Genomic DNA, 27,350 nt, shown 5'->3' with positions numbered 1-27,350 from the left:
TAAAGTCCTTTCAATCTTTGCATCTACGGTGCATGTAAACACAAACAGGACACATGATTTTTTCTGTAAAGAACGGACACAGAGAGCTCTTGCATGCTTTCTCACCTCAGCCTCCTTTGCTGTTAAGATCTGATGGAGAATTTATGCACAGGAAGCAGATTCAGCAAAATGTAAAAGTCATTTATTTACAACACTTAGTACAAAAAATACAAATGTGATGCTTGCAGGATAAAACATGACACTTTTAGTCCATAAAGCTGCTTCCATACATGTGATTTGAATAAAAAATGCTCTACTGGATGTTTCTGCCTTTAAAGAAGTTTCTTGCAGCTTTCATATCACAGTCAAATACTGATCTAAATCTGTGGACGTCCCCTGAAGTGATGATTTATCCTGAAATAAAATACCAAGCCATTACAAATCTGATAAAGTAGCATCAGGTATCAAAGAGTATAAACAGTATAAACACAGTCATATTTATGTGCATGTTGACATTGTTTCTTTAAATCCTCCAGCAGTCTCTTGAGGTTCCAGACCCCACATGACAAATCAAAATCAGTCTCTCTTCTGTGAGGTCTCACTGCAGCTCCTCCACGGTGACGAGTTCAGCACGGTGCATCAGAGCAAACAGAGACTTAAAGGGTCAGTCCTCCATTTTTTAAACATGGGCCTTATTTTCAACACATTTCAGGGTCTAAATGATGAGCTCGCAGATAACAATTGGGTCTGCTCAGGTAGACTGCTTAAGCCAGCAGCTGATTAACGACTGGAGTGACTGCAACCTAATCTATGCAGAGAAATAAAAAAGACCTGCCGTTATGTGCTCGTTTTGGTCTCTTCAAAGCCAGCAGACGCCATCGACAAAACCTGAAACTTTACTGTGTAGAACATCTTCCTCAGTCTGTTGCTTTTTATATAGTATCATATGACTTTGGTGTTTTTAAATTGTTGATTTGGATCCAAAACATTATTTGACTTTCAAAATAAGAGTCTAATTCTGTTGAGGCAGCGGTAAACAAGCCATTCCTATGCTATGCAAAGTAAAAGTTTTGCTTTTGTCATTGCAATCTGGTGGCTTTTAAGAGAGCGATGAAAAAAACAGCTTTTTGGTTGCTGGTGATATGGAGATATTTTCTGTAATGTCAGACATTTAGAAAAACAAACTGTGCTTTAATTGGACAATGTTGCCCCGAAGTATTATATTGCAGCCTTTATTTTTGCATCCTCCAGCTGAAGCAATCTAGAGCAAAACTTTTTCACATTTTGTATTTTAAAGCAAGATTTGTGTAAACTAAAGGCCAAGTTTAACTGTATCAAAATGATGGAGTGTTAGGGCGATGATGTAGAAGAGGAAAAAAAAGATTAAAGTCGTACATTTATGTGAAAAAAGTCATGATTTGAGGCTACATTCAGCTTTTATGATATTTATATATTTATATGGAGAAGATCAGATCAGCAGAACTTAAATGAGGAACAAGTTTATTCTTTTAAATAAATGACTTTGTTCTCTCTTAAATGTATGCTTTCTCGTAAACTTCAACCTTTTTCTCATAATCTCAGCCTTTTTAATCCTCAGCTGGCCTTTATCCCATCTTACGAAATAACCCTTTAAAAAACTGCTCTCAAAAGAAAGATGTTTATAATTTAAGACTCAATTAGATAAACCTCTCTGGGGACACCTTAGAATAAAACTCCTCTTCCTTTGAATCTGTCCTCTGTTCTTGATGCACCGTGATGGAGTCACCACGTTGATGCTTCAGCTGCCACCGTGATGCTGAAACAGTTACAAGCAAATCAGACTCTCCTCCTCCGCCTCTGCAGAATCGACGGCCGCCATGTCAGCTGGGGAGACGATCTGTGTGGGAGGAGCCGGGGGCGGGTCAGAGGGGCAGCTGCGGACGGGCGGTTTAATTGTCTGTCTGATTGGCTGGTTGGCCGGGTGATAGACGAAGCAGCAGGATCCGGGTTGACAGCTGTTCTTTACACTGACGGCCAGCTCTGTCGGCGCCAGGGGACGATGAACGCCGTCCATGTACAGACTGAGCACGTAGGAGTCTGCGGGAAGGAGGAAGGAGGGAATGTTACCGAGGGAATAACAGTAGCACGACAGAGTAGTACGACTCAGGAAAACTCATACTCTACAGAAACGCTGCTTTTTATCTAGCTGAACCAAAACAGATGGAACATGGGTCAAACTTTAAACTCAAAACACACATCCATACATTTTTCTCTGATGTCATTTCTGTGATTCTAGTTACTTCAAATCATGCAGATTTATGTCCAAGTGTTAATTGTCCTCTGAAGTTTAGTCTTTGATGATATAAAGAGAGCTTTAACGCCATGATTGGAAGCTCTGTTGAGAAATGTGGCTGCTGCAGCACTCAGAAGAGTCCTTGAATTTAAGTCCCAACCTGACAGATCTTTGCCAAAGGATGCAGGATGTAAATTAGCTTGAAGCTGGCTCTGGTGCAATGCAACACATTACAACATGTAGGTTTAGTATTACACAATATCTTATGCCGAACTAAATAAAGTTGAATTTATAGATCTTATTGTAAAGTCAAATGTGAGTTTTGGTGCGCAGGAGAGGCGGGACATTAATACTGCTGCTGTCTTCACTTGTATTTAACAGGAAAAGTTTTTGCTTAACACCTGATGGTTCCCACGGTAATGGAAACCTGGAAGAGTCATGGCATGTTCAGGTACACCTCTGAAAATCTGTAGAAGTATGTAAGCCTAAATATAAATATGTAAATTCATATTTTGTGTCACATTGTTTATGTTTTCCATCGTTAGCGTCACTCTGCGTTAGAGTCCTGCTCACCCCGTCAGGAGTCTGATTTGCATAAACACCAGTTCACTCTACATTGACACATTTGATCATAAGGTGTTTATTAATCATGCACGAAAGTAAGAGCAAGATTTTATTGTTAAAGTTTGTTAAAGTTTGACTAATTATAAATTAATAAAACCAATACTAACGATTAATCTGTGCAATATTTCTCCACTTAACGATCAATTATATTGAATCCAGATGTTTTTGAATCAGTGTTTGAGCCAAAACATCTCACTCTTATGAATGAGGTCAGAAACTGAATATTAGTAAATAATATGAATGAATGAATGAATGATTGAATGCATGAATGAATGGATGAGGGCGAGTCCTTCACCTTGTTCAAAGCGTGCAGCACACTGCTCATCCAGCTCCTGGATGGTCGTCGTCGGGAGGACGCCCAGAGTCTTTGAGTTAGTCCCAACATCAGGACAACACACTGTCAGGAAGTCCTGCACAACACACACACACACATAACACACTGTTACACAAAGACAAGCGCAAACACACACTCATGTTTGTTCTTTTGCATGGAGAAGACTTTTAACATATGTGTTGGAGTACATGCACACACAGATGACACAAACACACAAAAACACACACATAGCTAAAGACAAAAAAGGGATGTTAAAGTACAGGAGAAGGGGGAGAATCTCTGAATACTTATTGTTGCATTTCTTCAGATGAAATTATTAAAACAGTATAGAGCTCATTAAGACCTGACTGTATCTCATAATCTTTCTTTCTTTCCTTTATGGGATCTCTAAAGTCTGTGTGTTAGTCGTGACGTTCCCAGATAATAAAGCACAATCTCTTAGGTTAGTGTGTGTATGTGTGTGTACCCGCACAGATCCCTGGGCCTGGCGCTCCTGGTTGAGCGTGCGTCGTCTCTCCCAGCGGTGGATGGAGTCCTGAACCTCTCTGCTGAGCTGCCGCGTCGCTGACCTCTGCTGGTCGAACGTCTTAATGTGCTCCAGAGCGCCGTACGTGGTGGTCAGGTAATACGAGCCTGCAAACACACACACACACACACACACACACACACACACAGGAGTATGATTAACAAGGGCAACAGGACAAACTGTAAGTACTGTGTTTAAAATGTGTGTGTGTGTGTGTGTGTGTGTGTGTGTGTGTGTGTGTGTGTGTGTGCGTGTGTGTGTGTGTGTGTGTGTGTGTACCTTCTCCCAGGGATAAAGACGGGTCCATCAGCTCCATCATGTACTCCACATCCAGCTGCAGGGCAGACAGATTGGATCTGGCCAGGACGTACATCATTACAGGCAGGAAGTCATCCGCACCATGGGCCCGCCCTTAATACACACACACAAACATACACACACACACACCAACACAAAACACACACATATCTAAATATTTGGACAGAGGAAGTAGGTTTTAATTCAAGGCGGAGGAGTTACATCATGTGGTGTGACTCGCTCAAGTTTCACAACACACAAATGTTTGACTGTAAGCAGCAGATGTTTCGTGTTTCCAGAGTTTAGAGATGTATTTGTCACATGTAGGATGTGCAAAAAATGTTTCTACATTCTAACTTAAAGCTCGCAAACACTCTTGCATGAGAAGGCAAACTTTCAAACTCCAGAACGAGGAGCAAGAATGCTCGATGCCTTGTTACGCTCGTTTGCTCTGATGCTAAAAATGTAGACACCTCACACAGAGAGGAATCAGAGGTCAAAGGTCAAAGGGCTGCTGGGGGCTCTGACCTGGACTGCTGACAGACATGGAGTCGTAGATGATCTTGCATGCCTTCAGCAGCATCTCGATCTTCTTCTGTGGAGAATATTCCTGATGGAGGTTGTTCAGTTTGATGCTGATCTTCTCCATCGACGAGGCCTCGGGGACGGCTGTGGTTATCCCTAAAGCGGTCGTGGTGCTGCCGAGAACAACAGACTGACACACAACAACACGATATTAACAGTTTACACCCACAGTTAAACTACAGCGGTCTGAGAGAGCTCATCCAGTCCGGTCTTACCTGGTTCTGTGTGAGTTGTTTCAGGCTGCTGTCATTGGTGCGCAGTTTCTCCAGACTCTGATAGATCGGCTCCCTGAGTGGTTTCAGGACGCTCTTACACAAAGCGGCTTCGACTATCCCCTCTGCAGGAACACAGGTTTAAATAGGATTAGATTGGTGCTCAAAAATTCAGTTTCCCCTGAAAGTTAGACCAGCATGAGAGAAACTTCAGCCTATATACAGGGGGGCACATTTCCCAGGTGTAGAAAAGATATTTTTGGCATGAGCCGGGTGAGTAATTCTTTCTGGACTGTCCGGGAGACAGCTTTGTTTTTGCAATTAGGTCATACTGGATGTTTCAGTAAAATCCCAGGAAACGCTTTTCCTTTAAGACAACTTTTAAGAAATGTCTGCAAAAATGAAGAAAAGGCTTCACACATCAAATTCCGAGGACAGGTTCGAAGAGAGAAGTGATAAGAGCTCAAAAAAATCGAGTTACAAAAACCCTGCATAGATGTAGAAGGAACTTTGTGACACTGGCTTGCTTGTATAGTATTAAGTTTATAACATGCTGGGAAGACAGCGTGCCAATCCGTGTCTTCCCTGTTTGCTGTTGACCACCACCTTTTATAGGTCTGAGAGCCAGTGACATAACCTACTACACACACACACAAACTTATCTTAACATCTGATCTTCTTTAGTACTGTCCTCCAGCTCTGTTGACCTCTGTTGACCTAGGGGTCGCAAAAACTTGTCCCTGTAACTCACAAAACATGAAAGGGGGTCTCTATCTAAACATCTCTGGGAGTCTGAAACAACACAGTCTTCTCCTTGACTTGTTTTATGTCAGATACTTCAATGGCAAAAAATGTCTGCAGCCATCCCTGAAAAGACATTTGAACTGGTTGAAAAATTCAGTTTTTTTAACATCTATTTCTAGACGTTGGTGTTTAAACCATACATCACTGGGAAATCAGCTTCTGCCTAAGTCTGATCACTAATTTGCTCACAATTTTCAAGCAGTATCCCACAAATATAGCAGCTTCAATGATCTGAAGGTGAGCAGGGTTGCCATCCTGCACGCTCTGCAATCAAACATGTGACTCCTGCATGCCAGTCCTGCACTCATCTCTGTCTGGCTCCAAAATTTGATGAATTCTCAATGTTGTTAAGGTTTTTTTCTGCCTTCATAGTCGAGGTGTTAAACTGAAATGCCTGAGCATGCTTTTTCTTTTGCTTTCTACTCTTTAGAATGTTTTAAACATCTCGCTCTAAGATCTGTGTGTTTTTGTTCAGCCTTTAGCGTCTCATAAGACGACGTTACATCTATGTCTGTTTCAGACAGACAGAGACCACAGACAGACAGACCGCAATGTCACCTGGTCCACGTATGACTTTTATTAGTCCTGGCCTGCAGACTGCTGACAGGGAGCTTTACAACACCGCACAATGATAAGTACGAAATAAGTATGAAAATGAAAATAGACAGACAGAGAGCACCGACTCTCACACCTCACATGGATGAGGAAAGCTCATTTTGAGACTTTCAATAACTTTTTCTGTACAAGCACTCATTTTGGGTGTGCAAGAGATACATCTCTGAAGAAGTGATATCAAAGCAGGAGTTATTATTGTTAGATTTTTTCTGAAAAGTTGTTATTGTGACAGCTCTATCCATGTAGTAATTAACAGATTGAATATGCACTGTTAGCTGAGAAAATACTATGTATTTTTAATAGCTAATAAACCAAAATACTAAATTATGTCTGCGTAGCGTTACCTTGTTCTAAGTCATTACAACGGTAAAGTCAACATGCTCATCACCTGCCCTCAGTCTCTTTTGTCAGGGTTGAATGTGTCCCTCTGACAACACCCTTGGCCCCACCCTGGCCCCCCAGTAAAATTGGTCTAGAACCGCCACTGTCTAAGATCTTATCCTTCAAGTGCATCATGCAAGATTTTTAAATGTGAGATTAAATGCACTGAAATGACTTTGCGTAGCTACAGATAGATGTATCAGGATCAGCCCTGATGTTTACGTCTGGTGCATGTTTTCAGAAACATATCGAGTACATTTTGAGGTTTTCTTCAGTGTAAGATTTGACAAAGCTTCTTTACAGAAACAGAGGACATCAACATTTCTCACAGGTTAAAAGTAAAGATACTTATGAGTCAGATACACAAAAGACATGAGAGAGTTTGAAAAAGTTGTATGAAGCGTGCAGAGTTCTGAAGTTACCCAGTTTGTCATGTGTGTACTGATGCTGAGGCTCTACCATGGCCTGCAGCTCCGTGCTCTGCAGCAGGTAACTCTTCAGCTGAGTCACCATCTGTCTGATCTCCTGCAGCAGCTCGGTGGAGGTCGTGTGGTTCGCCATGGTCTCCAGAGTGAACGCACGGTGCTCTTTAACCTGAAGATACAGAATATGAGTGCTTAATTTGATTCCACTGTGATTGATGCAGAACAATCCAGATATATCAGCCAGTAGATGACTGTACTCACCAGGTTTCCAAAGTAGCTCATGGGGTCTCTGGCGAGCTCCACGATTCGTTGTTTGAGGCGGCGGTCGTGGCTGATGAGGCCGGTGAGGACGGTGGAGAGGCGGTATCGAGCTCGGTCCAGCATCACGGTGGTGGGAGTTCTTTTAACGGGCACTTTGGGGCTGCGGCTCTCTGCAGGGCGGCTGAAAGTAAAACAAACAAGTCTTTACTTTCATGTTTTTTCATCTCTAACGCGTCTAAGATTGATTTGTCGCCCTCACAGCCGCAGTATTGATTCAGCGACGCCAGAAACTTTCTGTAAACGTGACTCGTGACTGTCAGTCCTTTCAGTGACACCATGCTGAAATTGATTTGTGGTTCAATCTTCACTTGTGTGAGATATTCTGTGCAGAGAAGTTGTGTCATATAAAGGTCTGTATGCAGAGCTCAAAATACTTGGACAGTTTCAACTCTTGACCAAGTTCGTTTCTTGTTATTAATAGATATGATCACATATTTTCCATGCAACTGTTCATGCATTACACATATACAGTTTCTCTTCTGCTTTTGCAGATAGAGAAATCTTTTAATTTAACTTCACATGAAGCTGCATGTTTGAGAAATATGTGATACTATGATGAAGTGAAACATCCTTTTTACATTCTTTGGTACTTCGACTTTAAACCCAGTGAGAAGTTTTACAATTAAAACAATTAAAGGTACAGTTTGTAGTATCTTAAGGCGCAGTGTGTAGTATTTAAAGATACAGTGTGTAGTATTTAAAGGTACTGTGTGTCACATTAAAGGACCAGTATTTAAACACTACACTGTACATTGTGTAGTATTTAAAGGTACATTTTGTAGCATTTAAAGATACATTGTGTAGCATTTAAAGGTATAGTGTGTAGAATTTAAAGGTACAGTGTGTAGTATTTAAAGGTATGTGTGTAGAATTTAAAGGTACAGTGTGTAGTATTTAAATGTATAGTGTATAGAATTTAGAGGTACAGTGTGTCGTATTTAAAGGTGCAGTGTGTAGTATTTAAAGGTGCAGTGTGTAGTATTTGAAGGTACAGTTTGTAGAATTTAGAGTAACAGTGTGTCGTATTTAAAGGTGCAGTGTGTAGTATTTGAAGGTACAGTGTGTAGTATTTAAAGGTGCAGTGTGTAGTATTTGAAGGTACAGTTTGTAGAATTTAGAGTAACAGTGTGTTGTATTTAAAGGTACAGTGTGTCATATTAAAGGACCAGTATTTAAACACTACACTGTACATTGTGTAGTATTTAAAGGTACATTGTGTAGCATTTAAAGATACATTGTGTAGCATTTAAAGGTATAGTGTGTAGAATTTAGAGGTACAGTGTGTCGTATTTAAAGGTGCAGTGTGTAGTATTTGAAGGTACAGTGTGTAGTATTTAGAGGTACAGTGTGTCGTATTTAAAGGTGCAGTGTGTAGAATTTAGAGGTACAGTGTGTTGTATTTAAAGGTACAGTGTGTCATATTTGAAGGTACAGTTTGTAGAATTTAAAGGTACTGTGGGTCATATTGAAGGACCAGTATTTAAACACTACACTGTACTTTTAAATACTACACACTGTACCTTTAAATCTTTTAGTATCCTTCTTTCATGACACAAACTAACTTTATTTCTCTCCTTTAAGCTGCACGTAGCAAACCTTTACCTTCACTCCAGTTTTTAAAGCGAGCATCAGGCTGCCTGAGTGACTCATACCTATTTTTAAGACCAGTTTTTTGTACCTGTGACACCTTCTGCTCTTGAGTTTTGGTGAACCACAGTCATCTATATGAAACTCCTCTTCCTCTTTATATACTGTTCGTGCATCCTAACTGTCACATGTTTCACACTTATTAACTCTATGGTGAGACTTGAGAACAGATTCAATGAGATGTTTATCTGCTTTAAAGTGAGCTACAAATGGTAGCATGTTTGGCTAGTTTATGTAAACAACAAAAACATATTTTAACTTGAGTTTTTAACTTGATATGAAAAAGACTGAAGTGTCTCTTTATGAGCTTCAAAAAACAAAGCAGAAGTGCTTAAAACTGCAGTTCCTCTAGTGTCCACTTGAGGCTGTCTCCAAAAGCTCAGAGAGTCGCATTAACAGCCATGTTAACCGTCTTTAGAGCTGAATTAAACATGTTTAGAGACATGTTTCAGTCTGAAAAGCCTATTTCTGTATTTGTGCAAACTATGACAACTTATTCGTTTTGAAGGTATTGATGTCAACAGTCAAACAGCCTGGATCCGCCCCCCTTTGTAGACTCCCTTATAGTGTGGTCAGACTCACCTGTGATTACTCTCCTGCTCCTGGTTCTGCTCTCCTTCTTCCTCCGTGCTGCTGTTAGAGCAGGAGTCAGGGTCCGTCCCCACCACAGCGCCCCCCTGTGGCGAGTACAGGGACACATCTGGCCTCCGGGCTGAGGTGGGAGGAGGGACTCTCATCCCAGCACTCTGATTGGTTGATCCCCCTCCTGCCTGGCTGGGGTTTACAGGTACGTCTGATGCAGATGGTTTCCTCCGAGGTGGAGGGACTGGTCGGGACGGTTTCTTGATTAATGGCGGGCACTGGGAGCCAGGTTTGTGTTTGTCATCCTCCTTACTCTCCTGCTTCTCCTCCTCTTTTTTCTCTCCATCCTTTTTCACCTCCTCCTCCTCTTTTTGTTGGCTACTGCTCTCGTTTTCAACCCCCTCGCTCAGCAGACCTGACTTACTTCCCGTTTTCGCCTCTCCTCTCTCTCCTCCCCCCTCTCTCTCTGTTTTCTTTGCAGGATTTTGTCCCTTCTCTCTCTCCCTCCCCTCGCCTACATCTCGGTCAGTGCTTTTTCTGGAGGAGGTACGTCGAAGAGGAGCCGGAGGAAGAGGAGGAGCGGCTCTGCTCTGCAGGGGGACTGGAGGCCGTGACGGATGAGGAGGTGATGTTGACATTGACTTCCTCTCTTCTCTTTCCCCGCCTCCTCCCCTTCCTTCCTCTTTTCTCTCAGCTGCTGCGTTTACAGAAGATGAAGTGAGAGGTAAGGGGGGGGAGGAGAAGAGGAGGCCCATCCCAGACCCTGAGCTGAGGCTGGGGGGTCTGGGTGGGGGGCGTTTGTATTTAATATCTGTACTCAGTGTGGCTTTGGCCTGACCTTTGACCTCTGTGCTGACTGTCTCAGGGGCTTCTCCATTCTGCAGGGACACTGGGATGTTCTGATTGGTTATGACTTCAGGTTTGGAGACAGAGGGGGGGTTCAGGTCTTTGTTGGGAGTTTCCTCCACAGTCACATACAAGAATGGTCTGCTGTGGTTCTGATCCAAAGCTGAATCCTGGATCTTCCCTTGCTGGTTCTCATCAGAGGTCCAGAAATCTGCAACACAAGGAGTCAGCGTTTAAATGCAATCTCGGCTCCAAATAGTTTTGCAAAGTTAGGTTGAGCTGTTGTGCAAAAACGAGAGTGAATGGTGGAGGATGATGAAGTGTATGTCATGCAACTGGTGTGCGACCTGTGCAAGCTTCATGCACATAAAGAATCTGCTCCTACTCCTTTTCTACTCTCCTCACATTCAACGGTAGACTCTGCTTCACCCACCATCTTTGATATCTGGCGAACATTAAACTGCGACTACTGCAGCGCTCTTTTAACCATGCCATGTCCTTCCTCCTGAGACCCCGTCTTGACCGACAGGGAAACTTCTCTGTGAAGCATGCTTTGATTTAGCAACTTTAGCAAATTTTACCAGGGCGGTGCCCTAAAATGTTCTGGTAATTCTCAGTAATGCATGGTTAAAAAGAAGAAGTGTTTCTCAAGTTAAAGCCCACACTTACTTGTTAATTCTTTCATTGTTTGGTTGCACCACAGAGACAAACGGTTCATCTTAACAAGTCAAGCTTAACGTTAAAAAAGTCCAAATATTGTTGCAGAAAGTATGTTTTCACTCCATTCCGCCAATCATGGCTAACAGCCTTTAACTCCTGTTACTCATCTGACAACAAGGCATAGATAAAATATGAAAAAGCATCATGCAAGGTGATAACTTAAGCCAGCATCCTCAATGCACAGCTAGTGACTCTGAGAGGTGAATGCACAGCTCGTCCTGCTCAGAGCAACTGTAACTTATACTCAAGATCTCAGCTGGTGCAACCCTTAAAATCTCAGCTGTGCATGTAATCTGTCATAAATTAGAAGTAACAAGGTGCAACACAGTGCAGTTCTCCACATGGGACGACATACTGCCTACTTTGTCCACAGGGGGCGCCAAAACAATTAATCTACAATTTACATTAAGAGCTATTTGGTAAAATTCTTATAAGGACTTAATCCTTTATTTCTGCACAACCCTGATGTCTAAACGATCTACAGCTCAATGTTGGAAAAATGTCTTTAAATGCATTAAAAGTTTTTGACATTTTGTTCCCTGTTGTGTAATGCAGACTCCTGCTGGGATCAAGACAATCCTGAATTTATGGATCAAAGTTAACCTGTCCTCCTCCACAAACTGGTGGTGCTAACCTGATGAAACCAGGAGAGGATCGTCTGATCTATCACGATTATAAAACGTGATATCAGATATTTTAATCCGATCAGATTACTTTTGAAAACTTGGCTTTAAATATTAAAAGAAGAGGCCCTCTTCATCTCTATGAAGGTTGAGGAAGTTCAGTCCTCTCCTGGCTCTGCTCTCTCTCACATGTTACACGGATAAAAGTATTTATTGTTGCAGCTCTTCCAGGTCTTTAAAGAAACTCAAATCAGATTAGTTTTCTAAAAACGTTGGAGTGCAGGAGGATCATGGTGCTCAGAAGATATTACAGTGACTTCTTTCCCAATGAGTCTGCGTGGGAAATGTTTTCTTTCCTGCAGCACGATGCTGAGATAACATGTCAGACTGAGTGTTTACATGAGATCTGATCTGCATTGTGTTTTGGTTTGTGGTTGCTTCTGTTAGAGGAGTGACTGCATCCTCCTCTCCTCGGGGGAAACTCATGGAGTCTCTATTTCTTGCATGTTGGATGTTTTAAAACACGCTGCCATTCATAAATTCTCACCGTCCATTCTGTTTTCATCCCTCCGTTATAAAACACCACTGATGCTCTTTCATTTTATCTTGTTCCTTCCATTTCTCCACCCTCCTCTTTTCTCTGCAGCAGCAATGACTAAGCTTTAATACACTATCAATATAGATTTATATACCTGCTCCCATGGCGGAGATGACCTCCAGCTCCTCTCTGTTGGTTGCTGTGGTAATGGCCTGTGGTAACCTCAGTGGGATGGCCAGAATGTCCCTGAACGAGGGATTCAATTAGAAAAAGCAGCGTTTAGTCTAAACATAGAGTCTTATAAACAAGAGACCACACACACTCTGTCTTTTAGTGATGCTGTGTTTGAGTGTGCATGCTGCATAAATGTGTCTGTGTGTGTTTGTTCAATAGTGTGTAGTTTACGCTGAAGTAGTAACATGCATGTGTCTGAACATGTGAAAATATGTCTTTATTAATCCTGTGCAGGGGAAGTTTTTGTGCAATCAGCAGTGAATCATCCATCAGATCCAAATATAGCAAATCAAAGTGTGTTTAGTCTCTTTGTCCTGAAGCGTATTGGCTGTATCTGCAGGAATGTGCCCTCTTTACTTTACACAGGCGTGTGAGGTCATTCAGGGTCAAACCTGCAATTATCAACACACCTGAACAGTACTTTGGAGTCACTTAACATTTTAATGCTAAATTAAGGGGTCCTGAATCACAGTACTGAGGACGAGTGGTCGATCAATATCAGTTTTTGAATGCGGATGCTGATTTAAAATGCTGTTTTTGTTGCATTTGATTAAATACACAACAACAGTGGAATCAGAGAAAGTCATATTTTTGCAGTGGTTGTTCTCGTGTTTGTACTTGAGTTGTGTATTTGTGCGTTCACATGTGTGTTACCTGCTGGCACAGTAGAAGCAGATCAGCTTAAAGATGTCATCAAAAACCAAACTGGAACCGTCTAAGTGGATAACTGAGACAGAGAGCAATCCATCACCACCAGCTCTGCTCATGCACATCTTATATTTTGTGTTTCCATGGCTCCTCAAAGCAGAAGATGCTTTAGTGAGTGATACATACATGTTTTGTGTTGTTTGACCTGCAGGTTGTGCACGAGCGGCGTCCCCTCCTCGTCAGGCAGCCGTACTGACAGCGTCACGCTCTCGCTCTCTGTGCTGTGAACCAGGAACGCCTGCAGGTGTCAACATGAGCGGATACAACTCTAAGGTCAGATTCAAGAATATGCCAAGTGAAGCAACCAAAACATATGACACAAAAACTATTACTTCTCTGCAACAACTTAAGATTTATCAAACATATCTGTATCTTTTTTTAGATTTGCAATTCTATTACTTTCTTCATCTTTTTGTAACAATCCTACATATTCAAAAAATGTGTATCCACATGAATCAGAAAATGAGTGGATCAATTCAATAAACAAATAGAAAATAAAGGAATGTAAAAATAAATAAATAAAAGAAAAAGAAAAGTGTTAAATAAAATCCTAATCTAGCCACGAATCTATGTTACTACAGCAAAATAATAAAAATAAACGTTTAAAAAATACAAATTAATAAAAAAAAAAAAATCTGTATCTTTATATATACGCCACATGCTGAGATGTATTCCACACAAGCATTTAAAATGCAATAAAGGGATAGTTTAAGTGTTTTTAAAGTGTGGTTGTATGAGGTACTAGTCAATAGTAAGTGTATTATCCACGTCCTGATTAGCCCCGCCCCTTTGTTGAAACAATGCATAGAACCAGCATGGAAAAAGTACATTGTCTTATATACATATACATCCTTTATACAATCAATGGTTGATTCGTTTCTGATATAACTTCTAAAAAGTGAAGAAAGCGGGTAGAACAGCGGCGTTCAGTGAGGCTGCAGGGAACTCTGGATGGTGAGCGATGCAGACTGCAGCCAAATGTGAGCTGCTGGTTTCCTCTGATTCAGAAAGGTCCTGAAGTCCTGTTGTTACCAAGTCCCACTCCTAACAACAGGAGGTCTCTGGGTTCATGGACTCACAGTTTAGAAAACGTTCCTCCCCTCTCTCCTTCGGTCTGTTGAGTCTTGTTCTTCTTGTGTTTTTTTTGGGTTTGGTTTTATTTTTGTCTCTTCTGGAGCCTGCAGACCCGAGCAGCTGATCAGTGCACTGCATGCGGAGGGACACAAATTTGTTGCGTCCAAAAATAGTGCAAAAACATGCAGACTTTCTGACATCAACACAAAAATGGGTCAAGCTGACCAGGATCTTCTGTGGGTACATCACGACTGACAAGTACCTCATACAACCACACTTCAAAAACACCAACCTATCCCTTTAACTGTTCACTATTATTCTACTGAAGTATAGCGTGTCTGTGTGTGTGTGCGTGCGTGCGTGTGTGTGTGTGTGTGTGTGTGTGTGTGTGTGTGTGTGTGTGTGTGTGTGTGTGTGTGTGTGTGTAAGTGTGTGTATGTGTGTGTGTGTGTGTGTGTGTCTTACCCCAGCCGTCTCCTTCTCCAGTAAACTCGTGATTCTCTCTTTGCTGGTTTCTTTCGGCTGCCACACCGAGGCGCTCTCGACCAGCCGATCTATCAAACTCAGATTGTCTGGAGTTTGTGTGGATGAAGGGATGTCAGGTGGAGGTGGAGGTGATAAGGCGGATGTGATTGTTGGCGATAAAGGAGGAGGAAGAGGAGGAGGAGTGAAAGTGGGAATTAGATCAGAGGAGAGAGTCGGCTGGAGGGGGAGAAGGGTTGATGGAGATGCTGGAGTTGGGGCGAGAGGCGGAGGAAGAGATGGGGGAGGCAGGTTGGATGAGAGAGGGGGAGGTGATGTTTTTGAGGTGAGAGGGAGGGGAGGTTTGGAGGCAGGAGGGACGGACGGAGGATTGGATGGAGGTAGAGGAGGACCAGAAGGGAGCTGGGAGGATTTGGGCGTGGGAGGAGGAGGCGGTTTGGGGCGACATGGCCGGACGGGAGGCTGGGTGGAGGGCAGGGAAGGTGGAGAGAGGGGAGAAGCTGGAGGGACCGGGGTGATGGAGGGAGAGTCGAGTGCTTCTGTCAGAGAGCTGTGAAGAGAAAGAAAGTAAAGGTCAGAGAAAACAACACGCTGACGGTTGTCTCTGCGTCCAGAAACAAGCTGCAGCGCTCCTCTCCTGCTCTCTGAATCCATGGTAACACAGACCGGAGTTAATGTTCACCGTCTGCAGCTCATGCATGTTGTGACACATGATGTCTATGAACTCCGTGAACAATAGAAGTACTGTTGGGAAGGTCAGGAAAGGTCAGCTTGCAGGACTTCGCAGCATCACTCTAACGGGTCATAAACCTGCTGTTGGTCTTGTGATTGTGAAGACCTTCAGAGCATACATACTCATGTTGTACAGCTGTGTTTAGATCCCCCGTTTGCTGCTAAAAGAGCCTCGTCCCAAGCTGTTAGCAGTAGATCCTCTACACATCCAACAGACGGTTGTTTGGAGTGAGATATTGGGATAGGGGCGCGTCCAAATGAGGAGCCAGAGGCGGCAGGGATCACCCTTGAAACTAGATTGGCCTCCCCGGGTGCCAACCCAAAAACCTGAAGTGTGATCGGCTAAGCTCAGTCAAAGATGGAGCTTATCTATGTTGAAATCACCTACTTGGGCTGTGTTATGATGGGCTGAGAGTGGATTTTACTTCTGCATTTCAATGTTACACATGTCCTTCTCTTGTTGATTTAAATCTCAGCTTTGAATGTTCTTCTTCTTTTTGCATTCTTAAAGATTCAAGTATAGAAGATTTGATGTTTCCACTCTGTTTTGCTGCTTTTAAAGCTAAAAAGAGGAATATAATGTCTGATTAAATGTAAAGGTAAGGGCTCTACATGCCATTCCTGGACAAGTCAGAGCTTTAGCAGGAACACCCCAGTTATAAAAATCTATACGCGCCCCTGTCTGCCAAATTTGGAGATCAAAACAAGACCTTGAACTCACCGCTCTGTGGTCCAGTTTTGATTCAAACCTTTGACCACTTTTAGTAGATAGTGACCACTGCAGGTTGGAACTATCTTCATTTGAAGAAACATGCTGCAAATGTATGATGCAAATTCAAGAACACAGAGAAAGTCCAAAACAAATGCAACAGCGGAAACATGCATACACAGCTAACGTCCAGACGTCCACTTAAAATAAATAAAACACAAGTCCCATGTTTTCCCTTCTTCTCTGTCCCGTCATCATTAAAGCTGTGTCACTCAGCGCCCCCACAGGTCTGGAGCACTCCCGTTTAAAAATCTGGATTCTGCAGCATTGTCCCTCTGCAGGTGTTTCTGTTTTGCATCGTTGGAGTATTTGCAGCTTGTTTCTGTAAATGCAGCTGTTTCGGCTTTTTGAAGCACATTTTTTCCCTTGCAGTGTGTTTGTTTTTGATTTTGAATGTTTTTTGAAGTTCCTGCTTTTGCAGCACTTTCCTTCTAATGAAGACCATCAGGGCCGGTACAGATCCCCTGCCCTTGTCGGCTAATGTAGATTTATAACAGAATAGCAGACTGTTTAGTGAATCGTGTGCATGACCTTGCAGATCACGATAGCTGTAGCTTTTATCCTGTGTGCATAAAATGACAATTTGTCCCCACAGTAGGAAACATTTTTACCTTTTGGGTCTCAAAGTATCTTCACAATGTGTACTTTCTGGCAGTTATGATAAATGTCTCTTGTTCTAAATGTTGCTTCTGAAAAGTGAAATATCTAACAGGGTTATTATCAGTTATCTTTAGAGTTACAAGGATTCAGTCTCAGCTTGCAGCAGCAAAGGAAACACACTATAAGAACAGTAGTCTATAGCAAGACAAGTTAAAGTGTGTTCTACCTTCAGCAGCAGTGGCAGCTAAAATTAGATTCCAGTTAAAGACTTTTTTCAGGCAGCAGAGAAAACCCTTTTGTGGGTTTGGTGGTTCAACTTCAAAAACCTGAGTAATGACATCACCCTCTATATCGGTGCAATCTCGATGCCACTTCCACTTCCACACAACCTGAGCTGCATGAAAAACTCCACACTGATCGTAACTAAAGTTTCATCACTGTGTTTGCTGCTGGTACAAAATCCAGCTCTTGATGAGAACACAATGTGACCTAATCCATCCATTTTTAGATGAATACTCATTGCTGTTCAAACCGCTTGTTCCTCTTTTGAGAGCTCTGTGCGGCCAACACAGTAACGAACTGTTCTCAGCTTGGTGTTGCGTCAGAGAGACGTATGCAACATGCGTCTCTACCTCACAGCTCAGACATGTTTTATGAGGAATATTCTGTGACTGTGAGGAAACGGAGTGACCGCAGAGTCCTGTGTGTGTGTGCCTCACATGTGATGCTAACTCAGAGGAAAGAGCAGAATTACAGTCAGGTCAGCTGAATCTGGGAAAGCAAATGGAAACTGCAGCTGTCAGTGAAACTCTCTGCGCAGACATCCTGGAAAATATTGTGTTTGTCATGAGAAACTAACGCACTCGGAGTGATATCAGCTGTGATGTTAGCTCTCTTTGCAGACCTTTATCAGATTTTGAGGTCTCTTAAAACCTCTACTTCACTCAGATTCAAGGAAATGTGATGCAAGCTTTTTGTGGGTGATGACATCAACTTAGATTGCAAAAGTAGAAGAAGACTAACATTAACCAATTCATGCATGATTGCTAATAAACCGTTTATTAAGTTAAACACTCACAGGAGCAATCAGACAGCGTCATTTTGCACTTCATACGATTGAAAATAGATCATCGTTGGACAGAATGCCCCCCAGAAGTTGGAAAACAAGCCCAGCGATGTAAAGATGTATGTGTTGTTGACGTTTATCTCTTCTTTCCTCTCTCACTATTAATCTCACATCCCCTCAGGTCTGTTTTCTGAGCTTTAGAAGAAGTCTGAGGGTTGAAAACTATCCGACTTAACTCACAGATTGTTTATAAAGAAACTAAAACATGCAACACTTGTTGCAGCTACAAGTCCAAAATCCACCAAATACATTTTAATTAATACAATTGTCTTTAAATCAGCACTAAGGGTCGACTTATGTGTATCTTAAGTTGGTAGCAGGGTTATAAGGGGGATAACGTATAGTGAGCAGGTGGTTATGCGAAAAATAATCCCCACAGGGTGAGACAAGACCCTGATGTGAAACTGTTACTGTTACATAATCCTGCTCATTACCTGGCTACAAACTAAGGACATCAACAAGTATTGATTTGAAGATGATTGACGTTCTAATTTACAGTAAAGTCTAAACGTTGGCAACAGCAGCACGAGTCTGTAAGCATGCTCTTCTCATTCATCCTGTAACGTCACCAAAGCTGCGTTGTGTCTGTTTCATTCAATATGGTCAACGTCTTCTTCACTCAGCTCCTCGTCTGCTTTGTCATCTCTAGTTTCTGCTCTGTTTTCCTCCTTCCTTCCTCTTTTCTTTGCATGGGTGTGTCCACACTTTGTTTACTGGGGTGACCCAACTGGGGAGCTGACTTCTGCAGGGTTGGCATTAAGTTTGCATGCACACACTCCAGTGAGTGAATGGCATTCATTTAAGCTTTAACTTTAACTGCAAACAGTGAAGTATTTGACAGATGTTATATTCCTGGATGTCATTTTTCGAACTTTAAAATGCAACATGACAGAGCAGCAACTTGCAAATCTTCTAAGTTCAGTTCTTTAAGGACTCAAGAGAAGATGTTTGTCCGGAGTCAAATTTGAAGGTACTTTAAGACACTTAAAAGCAACTTTTTGCACCGAGATGCTTCCAATAAATGTATTTTGACGGAAAGATGGTGTGCAAAAGTTTGTTCAAAGCCTTTGATTGACTGATTCCTCTTCTTCGCACCTTTCTGATGAAGGGTTCTCGGGTGACACCAATGCCACCCCTCTTGATCCGCCCCTGTTTCTCTGGAGGAAATACAGGCCACACACTAACTGACTTAAGGCCCAATCTGCCACCCCAATGATCGAGTGTGTGTGACCATATTCAAGTCTTGTCGTGACCGATTATTTGTCCAAATGGTCCTCAAGGAATCGTAAATATCAAGCAGTTGGGACTGCGTCTTACAGGAAACCTTCAATAACCAATGAGAGGAGCAAACTGGGAAGCGTCACAGTCTGGATGTTGTGAACTTCTAAAGTTCACAAACATGACAGTGAATGTAAACACAACTGAACCTCTAACCAAGCTGAATATTAAAAAGAAGAGCACCTTGTGGAATTATTCACCCAGATTATTGTCCTTGTTTTTTGTTTATCGCTGCAAAACAGAACACATGCACATTTCTGTGAGATCTCAAGTCTCTGGAATCATAACCACAAAAGTTAAGTGTGTGATCTAGCCGTCTCGTGTGTGTTCAGAAGACTGTTGCGTTAAAAATCGGTAAAACTGTCTGTGCTCTCCCACGATTTGAAATCGTCTTAACTCTAAAAGATGAATCCAGGAGTTTAAAGTTTTGTATTTCCAAAAGCATCAAAGGTAACACTTCAAATATCCTCCATGTTGTTTGGCCGACCAATTTAAAATGCAAACTAAAAATTAAAAGGTTAAGCAACAACGTTTACAGATTTAGAGTGTTAACAGAAACACTCTTACTTAAGCGTCAACATGGAAAGATGAGATCATGTTGTCCTTGTTCCTGCTATTCAGAATCAATTAACCAATCAAAATCAAGCATTTAACACAGCTGGGTTATAACTATGACAGCTGTGTAATAATGTCAGATAACAAGAGTCTCTTTAGGTGATGATCCTATAGGAGTGTTTCTCCAAAGCTTGAACATGGTCTGAATACCTGATCCGACCTCTTACTTTGCTGACCTAACTTAACCTTTAGGATACTCGCATGAAAGTTAAAGACAAACAACACAATCCTGAATCAATGGACAAAATAAAGTTTCATAAGAGTCTGTAATTTAACATTTAATCTGAGGGCTGTATTTTAAAAGCCAAACACAGCAATAAAACCTTGACTCCAGATTTATGCTGCCTCTTCATTGTTTGACACAAACACTAAAAACTTTGACTCATAAAAAGGATCTTAAATCAGATTTTTCTTCAGCATCATCAATCAGCTTTAAACGCTCTGATCTTCCCTTTTTCTGAAGCAACTTCAACTTAAAAACTCTCCTTTCCACAAGTTCTCTACAACAAATAACTCCCTTTGTGTCCTTCGTGTCTAAGAAAGAGGATTTGATGAAAATGTAAAACCCAGACCAGGAATTTCAAACCCTCAGAAAACGTATTGACCTATTTATTTGTCACTGAGTCATCACATCTGGTTTTCCTGCTCTGACTGCCTGACTTTGGACCCCCTCCCTCCCCTCCCTGTCCCTCTGTGAGGTTTTGAAGCGACCCCCCCGTCCTCACAGAGTTCAGCTCCTGCTCTGTTTGTTCACATTATCACACACCGCTCATAAACTCACCCTGCGTCCGGAGAAACAACACTGGCCTCCATCATATTTCCACAGATTGACTGTTCGACTGCTCTCTGTCACTCTGTCTCAGCTCCATTGAAAGCCCCGCCTCCTCTCTGCTCCCCACTCCTCCTTTTTTTTCTTCTTCCTCCTGTTGATCCGTGCAGGACTGAATAAGGGAAAACTACAAGGCAGAGGGAAAATGTGTCAGTGTGTGTGAGCCCCCCCTTCTCTTGTTTCTGCCTCCACTTCCTGAGCTGATCGAGAGGCAGGAAGAGGCCGAGCACTTTGGTCGGACTTCCCCTCCTCTCTGCTGTCTTTTTTTGTCTCCTACTCACAGACCTATAACTCCTCTCTCATGCAAACACAAGTTTCAGTACCTCTGGTTGTACTTTCACAAGTCCAGCCTAGCCTTGTCTTATAAACAGACCAGCATAGCTCACATTTGTTTGTATCTGTGGCCTACATATTCAGCAGATGCTCCGTTAGTCTCCTCCTCCTTCTTTAAAGATTTCCAGATGCTCCCCCTTCAAACTGAGGAATGCACAACTTCTTCTCCCCCTCCCGTCGTCCCTCTCTGCTCCTCACTCCTCCCCCTTTAAGTTCACACAACTCATTCTCTTGTCCTCCCTCCTCCACTGATTTCTTATCTGTCCTTAGCTTTGTTCTTCTTTCTCATGACAAGTCTCAGCATCCCAACGTTTTCTGTCCTGAGAAAAGTCAAAGTTAGGAGATCTTAGAGCATGCATAAAGGTTTGAAAACTAAGAATACTTGCACATAATATGTTAATTAGAGAGTCATGTAACTCAGATCCTTTAACAACAAACGTGTGTTTGCTTTTGGATTGTTTAAACTCTCCTGCACAGGCAGTGGATGAAGACCGGAAAGCTGCACTGGAGTAAAAGTTTAGGTATCATGGTAGGAGTAAAAGTCAGCTTCTCTAATGTCCAGTAAAAGTCTCTGAATATGTGATATTTACTGCACTAACACTAACTCTGCATAAATATAGAAACTAAAAGAACTCAGGGGATTATAAACTTTACTTAGAACTTTAAAGAACCCAAAACCTGAAGAAGGAAAAGGTCTTCAGAACTTAAAATCTCCCTTTGGTTAAAGTTAAGATAATTTTTCCCTTGCAGTTATTTTTTCTGGCCTTTATTAGATCGGACGCTGAAGACAGACAGGATTAGAGTGTTGGAAGTGACATGCATCTGTAAGGGTCGGTTCCAGGAGTCCAACCAGACCGCTGTGGCGTGGAGACCCCTCAGTACACGGTGCACGCTTTAACTGCGGCCCGTAAAAATCAAGATCTCACTTGAAAATGTCTTCTCTCAGCACTCTCAACCACGGCTGACCTCCAGCACCCTTTTTAAACTCCTTTTCTTATCATCACATCTAATATTTATGCATGTATTCGAAAATAAATCTCTCATGCATCAAAACGAGCGGCATGAAATCCCTCCCTGTTCTGATACGGTGGTCCTGATTACTGTAAAGTCCTCAGCTGCTGTTCTGCATGGACATGCATTTGTGGTCTGACTGTGCAGCTGCTTCCTGTGCAAACCAAACATGATCACACCTGAGCTGTTTCTACAGACTCTGTGCTCATCAGACTGTGGGAAAGAAGTGTGAAGTTGCTTTCAGTTGCAGGCTGTCACCACCAGAGAGCAACCACTGGAGGGAGCTGTGGTTCAGAGCATTACAGGCAACAATTACAGCATTAAAAGGGGGCTATGATAGAACTACAAATCCTACTGCACAGTGTTAGAGCTGTGACATACCGGTGTAGGTCAGAGAGGTGCAGCCAGAACAGATCTGACCTGATACCTGTCCATTTATACGAACCTTTTTGAGTTCATGTTCTTAATTAGTAGTTTGATTTGCTATTCGCTCCGTAAGAGGTTGGACTAAGGTTTACCTCACCATGGGCTGCGGTGCAACAGGTTGCTTGTACCTGTCTTTGCATAAATTGTAGATAGATGCATATCAGAAGAATCCCCCTATCATGAATAGCAATAAACATGTTGGATTGATCATTTCTGATGCATTCAAGGAACTTGGGAAATCTGAACGCTTATTGGCCTCCACGACTCATCATCAAGCCGATTTGTCACTCAAGCTGAGACGTGTGATGTAGTAGAGCAGATTGCTGGCTGCACTTGTATGCAGATATCTGTTTATAGAGAGCAGTAAATTGGCGTCAGATCACTGTCATGACAGCAGATTGCATTCCTCTTGCTTTTGCTCTCCATGTGGGCGTTTTTTCCTGCGAACACCAAAGCCTGCTAGTACGTGATTGGTTAATATAACTTGACCACAAACAGGAACCAAAGTCTCATCCTGTGTGTGTGCAGATTCTACTTTTTATGTAGGCTCCATTAATAAGAGTTATTTGGTCTACTGTCATTATAAAGAGACGATAAAAGTGCAGCTTTAATAATCCTCTACAAGTTTTTTGACCCAGAATAGTCCGTGCTAAACGCAGGGTGCAGCACCCTAAGAAGCTTTGTTATCGTTCTATTTTCACCAGAAGTTTCTGTTGGATCTCCACTCTACTTGGCAAGCCCGCTGCACTCACTGTGCTAAAGTGATTTGTGGTATCTGTGTCAGATACAGGCCACCATATGCTGTGCCAGAAGCCTACTGTGCTGCTTCTGAATGCATTTCTAACCGGTCCTTTTTCCCTTTATCTGCGCTCTGAAAACACGGCCGCTCGTCTCTGTCTCAGCTGAAATAGACACACAGGCACGAGGTGCAGGTGATTCATTTGTTTACCAGGAGCAGGCTGCAGGATTTGAGGAGTCCAAACTGATGACAATAAACGAGGAGGGATGAATGAAGACAGCAGCTGTCTGTTAATACAGCATGAGATTTGGAGAGACACGACTAAAAGGAGAAGCTTGACTGAACATGCTCCTACACATCTGTAAAACACTGTATCACTTTACAGTGTGTAGAAATAATGTGTGCTTCCTTAAAGTATGGTCAACTAAAAGAAAAAAAAGAATCACAGTTGCCTAGAAACAGGAGGTGGGTCAACTGACACACTGGCACAACTCGTCCTCTCTTCCCTTTTCTGAGTTTCAACGTGTCCACAGATACCTTGCTTTACTGTCCTCTGTCCTCAGTGTTTGCAGACTGCACCGGGGATTTCGTTGGGCTCGTTCACTTATTTGGGAATCACCTGCATGTGTCTGTCAGCCTGCTCCTGCAGCACAGATATGACAGACATCCGCTATAAGATTGGAAAGTATTGTCACAGTTACGTCACATTAGGTACATCACAACCACATGGACAGGTAGACTTGAAATCTGCAGGACATATTTTGTGGGCGAAGTGAAATGCATATTAAAAACGAAAGACGTGTAATCTGTGTAGTCCAATGCGAAACAGCATAGATCTACTCATAGTTAGAAATAAATGAGGTTAGCTTGGTAGAAAACAAATCTGTACCCATAGCATGCAAAACCATGCTAATGTTTTAAGAAACCCATACCCACACGGTTTACAAATCTGTGCATGTAATTTACTGAATTTTGCCCTAAATTTACAAATCTGTACTGAAAGTCACAAATCAGACCAGGGTTTACAAATCTGTGCCCACATTTTCAAAAACCATGTCATTAGTTTATTTAAACTAACCTGGGACTTCCACCAGATCCTTGTCCGGTCCGTCTCCAATCCGCTGCTTGTGTTTCAGAACGTAGTAGTTGAAGTTAAGTGAAATACAATCTGGTGATAACACAGAGAGTTTTATTCTGAAAATTAACCGGATGTTTTCATTTTGTTTTGGTGCCTGACTTCCTGTCCCGCTCCATCTGCTCTGTTGAGAAGGCTTGTGTATCTGATCCTGAGGGCTCCGACCTGCTGGATCAGAGACGCAGCCGGAACGCAACGGAGCGGATCCAGTGGAAGTTAACACATTGACTAGAATAGAAACCTATCAGATCTGGTGCTGTGACGGAGCTGAGACGGACCAGACACCGGTTTGATGGAATTTGGCCGCAACAGTTTTGAAACCAGAGTCTGTACTCTTTGAAAAAAAATGCCTGTATTTTAAAAATCTGTGCCCACATTTTCCAAAACCATGTCATTAGTTTATTTAAACTAACCCGAGACTTCCACCAGATCCTTGTCCGGTCCGTCTCCAATCCGCTGCTTGTATTTCAGAACGTAGTAGTTGAAGTTAAGTGAAATACGATCTGGTGATAACACAGAGTGTTTTATTCTGAAAATTAACCGGATGTTTTCATTTTGTTTTGGTGCCTGACTTCCTGTCCCGCTCCATCTGCTCTGTTGAGATTGATGCGTCGTGCTCCGGCATCCAACAAAAATAGAAGCCTTGTGTATCTGATCCAGAGGGCTCCGACCTGCTGGATCAGAGACGCAGCCAGAACGCAAGGGAGCGGATCCAGTGGTAGTTAACACATTGACTAGAATAGCAACCTATCAGATCCGGTGCTGTGAAGGATCAGAGACGGATGGGACACAGATCTGGTGGAATTTGGCCATCACAGTTTTCAAATCAGTGTCCATACTCTTTGAAAACAATTCCTGTAGTTCACGAAAAACTGTGCCCAAAGTATACAAAACTCGTGTCCGTAGCTCATGCAAACCCGTGCCCACAGTTTACGAACCGTGGGCACTGGTTTTTAAAATTTGGAATACAGATTAATACACCGCTCTTATATTTTATTATTTGACATTCTGCACAGAGCTCTGGAAAAACAGCAAAAATGATGTGCAAGAAAAAGTTGACTACTTGTTGTTTATCAAAAAAAATCTCCCTGTGAGTGTTGTAATGTGTGAACTACCTGCTGAAGTTGTGTTTATTAGTCACAAGACAACAGTCCATCATATTTGTGAGGACACTGATGCTTTTGTTTGTCAAATCTTAAAGAGCAATTTGTAATTTAATGGGTCATATAACTGTAGTTTGGTTAAAAGGATAATATTTAAATGTATAATCAAAGTAGAAACATTTGCGTTACGTGCAAATGTCTTAAGTTATCACTGATGGTATCTTTAAATCCCGATGGGCGTTGGATTAATTTCATAATGCAACCTAAGGAAAAAGGAAGAAGCTGAATGTTAGCGTGAATCAGTGCTACTCTTTCACAGCTGTCCAATGTAGACTCACTCGGCTGTGCAGTCTAACTCAGGATATTCAGTTTCTTCATAAACAGTTTTTTCTTCTTCTGTTGACTCAGATCTTCCTCCCTGTCTCTGCCTGCTTCTCTCTGTCTCCTGTCAGTCTTGTCTTTATCACACACAGACTCAGAGTCAACACCACTTGAGCTCACATAATGAACACATATAATACAGCAGAGTGTGAGTCAGTCCTCGTCTCCGTCAATCACACAAGACATCCTGGAAATGACTCGCCCCGTTTCAACAAGCCTGTGGTGAAAGGTACAGCTCGAAACTGAAACCTAGAGTTTCACAAATATCATACCAGGTTTTTTTTGGCACCTACTCATGTCGATATAAATTTTATTTAACTCCTTTAGAAACACATCAGCTGTACTGCCCTGTTTCTAAACTGAGGCCAACATGAATCCTCTGTCGTATAACTTCATCCACTGCTGTAGAAAAAGCGAAACCTTCAGGACTATGTGACATTATCATAATATAATCATTTGCATTCTTATTATTGATGCTACTCATCTTGGACTTCTAAATGATGAACCATATTGATTGGTATGTGTTTAGGGAGAAGGATACCTTAAAGCTCCAGTGAGAAACTTTTGGTTTTGGTCATTTTTGCGATCGCTGTGGTCAAGCTGCATCTCACATTTTTTATTTTTTAACAACAATTTCACCTTAGTCTCCTTTACAATCAAATATATCACTCACTGAGAATCTGTGCTGCAGAAAATGTAAAAAAAAAAAGAGGCTATTTCTGCAGCGTGCAGCAGATTCAGGCATCGATAAAGAGAGATATAGTCGTGTACGAAAGTAAGCTTGATTGTGAATAAACTTGACAATGCACTACGTGTGATAACAACTACTGGATGTGAGTGACAACCAAAATGGCAACGCTTGAGGAAGTTACTCTTATAGTAGAGCTGAGATTAAGGCGGGAATAGCGACAGCAGAGGCGGCAATGTAATGCCACGAAATCAAGCCTGATGAGCAAATGGCGACTATGAGACAGATTGTCTTCAAATCTTTCCGCCATTTGTAATCATGATGGCTGTTTACTCTGTCACTTCCGCTTTGCTCTTTATATACCTCGTGTCTGCATTAATGTGAGAGGGCGTGCAAAGCCAACTCACAAAACTGATGCTGGGGACACGCGGCAGCCATCGTGGGTTCGCGTACACGAAATTAACAACAAGAGAATCTTGACAGAGTGGATTCTAATTTGCATAAACCCCCCGCTTGCTATACATTATCCTCCCCTCATTAAAGCAAATGAAAACAGAACATTGCAGTTGTGTTTTGGCCGTTCCTTGACACGAAATGGCGCTTTGGAGGATTGAAAATGCAAACTTTGGAAACCAGGTCTCAGAGGGGATCATTTTGAAAACAGCACCTCGTTGGTCGCTGTCTAAACTACACCTGTAGCCCCAGTCACACATGCATACCTTGATTGTTTGTACTCACCGCTATGTTGAGAAATG

At 42.2% G+C, this 27,350-nt stretch overlaps 1 protein-coding gene across 4 annotated transcripts; it reads right to left on the bottom strand.

Annotated features, from left to right (window-relative positions):
• Positions 1 to 159: 159 nt before the first annotated feature.
• On the bottom strand, positions 160 to 27,350 carry rin3 (Ras and Rab interactor 3). 4 transcript variants are annotated; one of them, XM_034675547.1, is made up of 15 exons: positions 27,334 to 27,350; positions 20,732 to 20,906; positions 14,813 to 15,380; positions 13,400 to 13,511; positions 13,220 to 13,292; positions 12,486 to 12,577; positions 9,605 to 10,661; positions 7,316 to 7,496; positions 7,052 to 7,223; positions 4,833 to 4,954; positions 4,561 to 4,747; positions 4,015 to 4,146; positions 3,676 to 3,842; positions 3,171 to 3,285; positions 163 to 2,055 (listed from the first exon to the last, which is right to left on the bottom strand). In XM_034675547.1, exons 2-15 carry the CDS (start codon positions 20,764 to 20,766, stop codon positions 1,784 to 1,786), a joined length of 3,285 nt encoding a protein of 1,094 aa, XP_034531438.1. In that variant the 5' UTR covers positions 20,767 to 20,906; positions 27,334 to 27,350; the 3' UTR covers positions 163 to 1,783. The 4 variants fall into 4 exon arrangements, with proteins under 4 accessions (XP_034531435.1, XP_034531438.1, XP_034531436.1 ...); XM_034675545.1 differs by lacking the exon at positions 27,334 to 27,350 and adding an exon at positions 23,826 to 23,931; XM_034675546.1 differs by lacking the exon at positions 27,334 to 27,350 and adding an exon at positions 21,103 to 21,194.

The sequence above is a fragment of the Notolabrus celidotus genome, chromosome 22 (assembly GCF_009762535.1).
Source record: "Notolabrus celidotus isolate fNotCel1 chromosome 22, fNotCel1.pri, whole genome shotgun sequence".
In the NCBI taxonomy this organism is placed as follows: Eukaryota; Metazoa; Chordata; class Actinopteri; order Labriformes; family Labridae; genus Notolabrus; species Notolabrus celidotus.
This window is presented reverse-complemented; position numbering and strand designations above follow the sequence as displayed.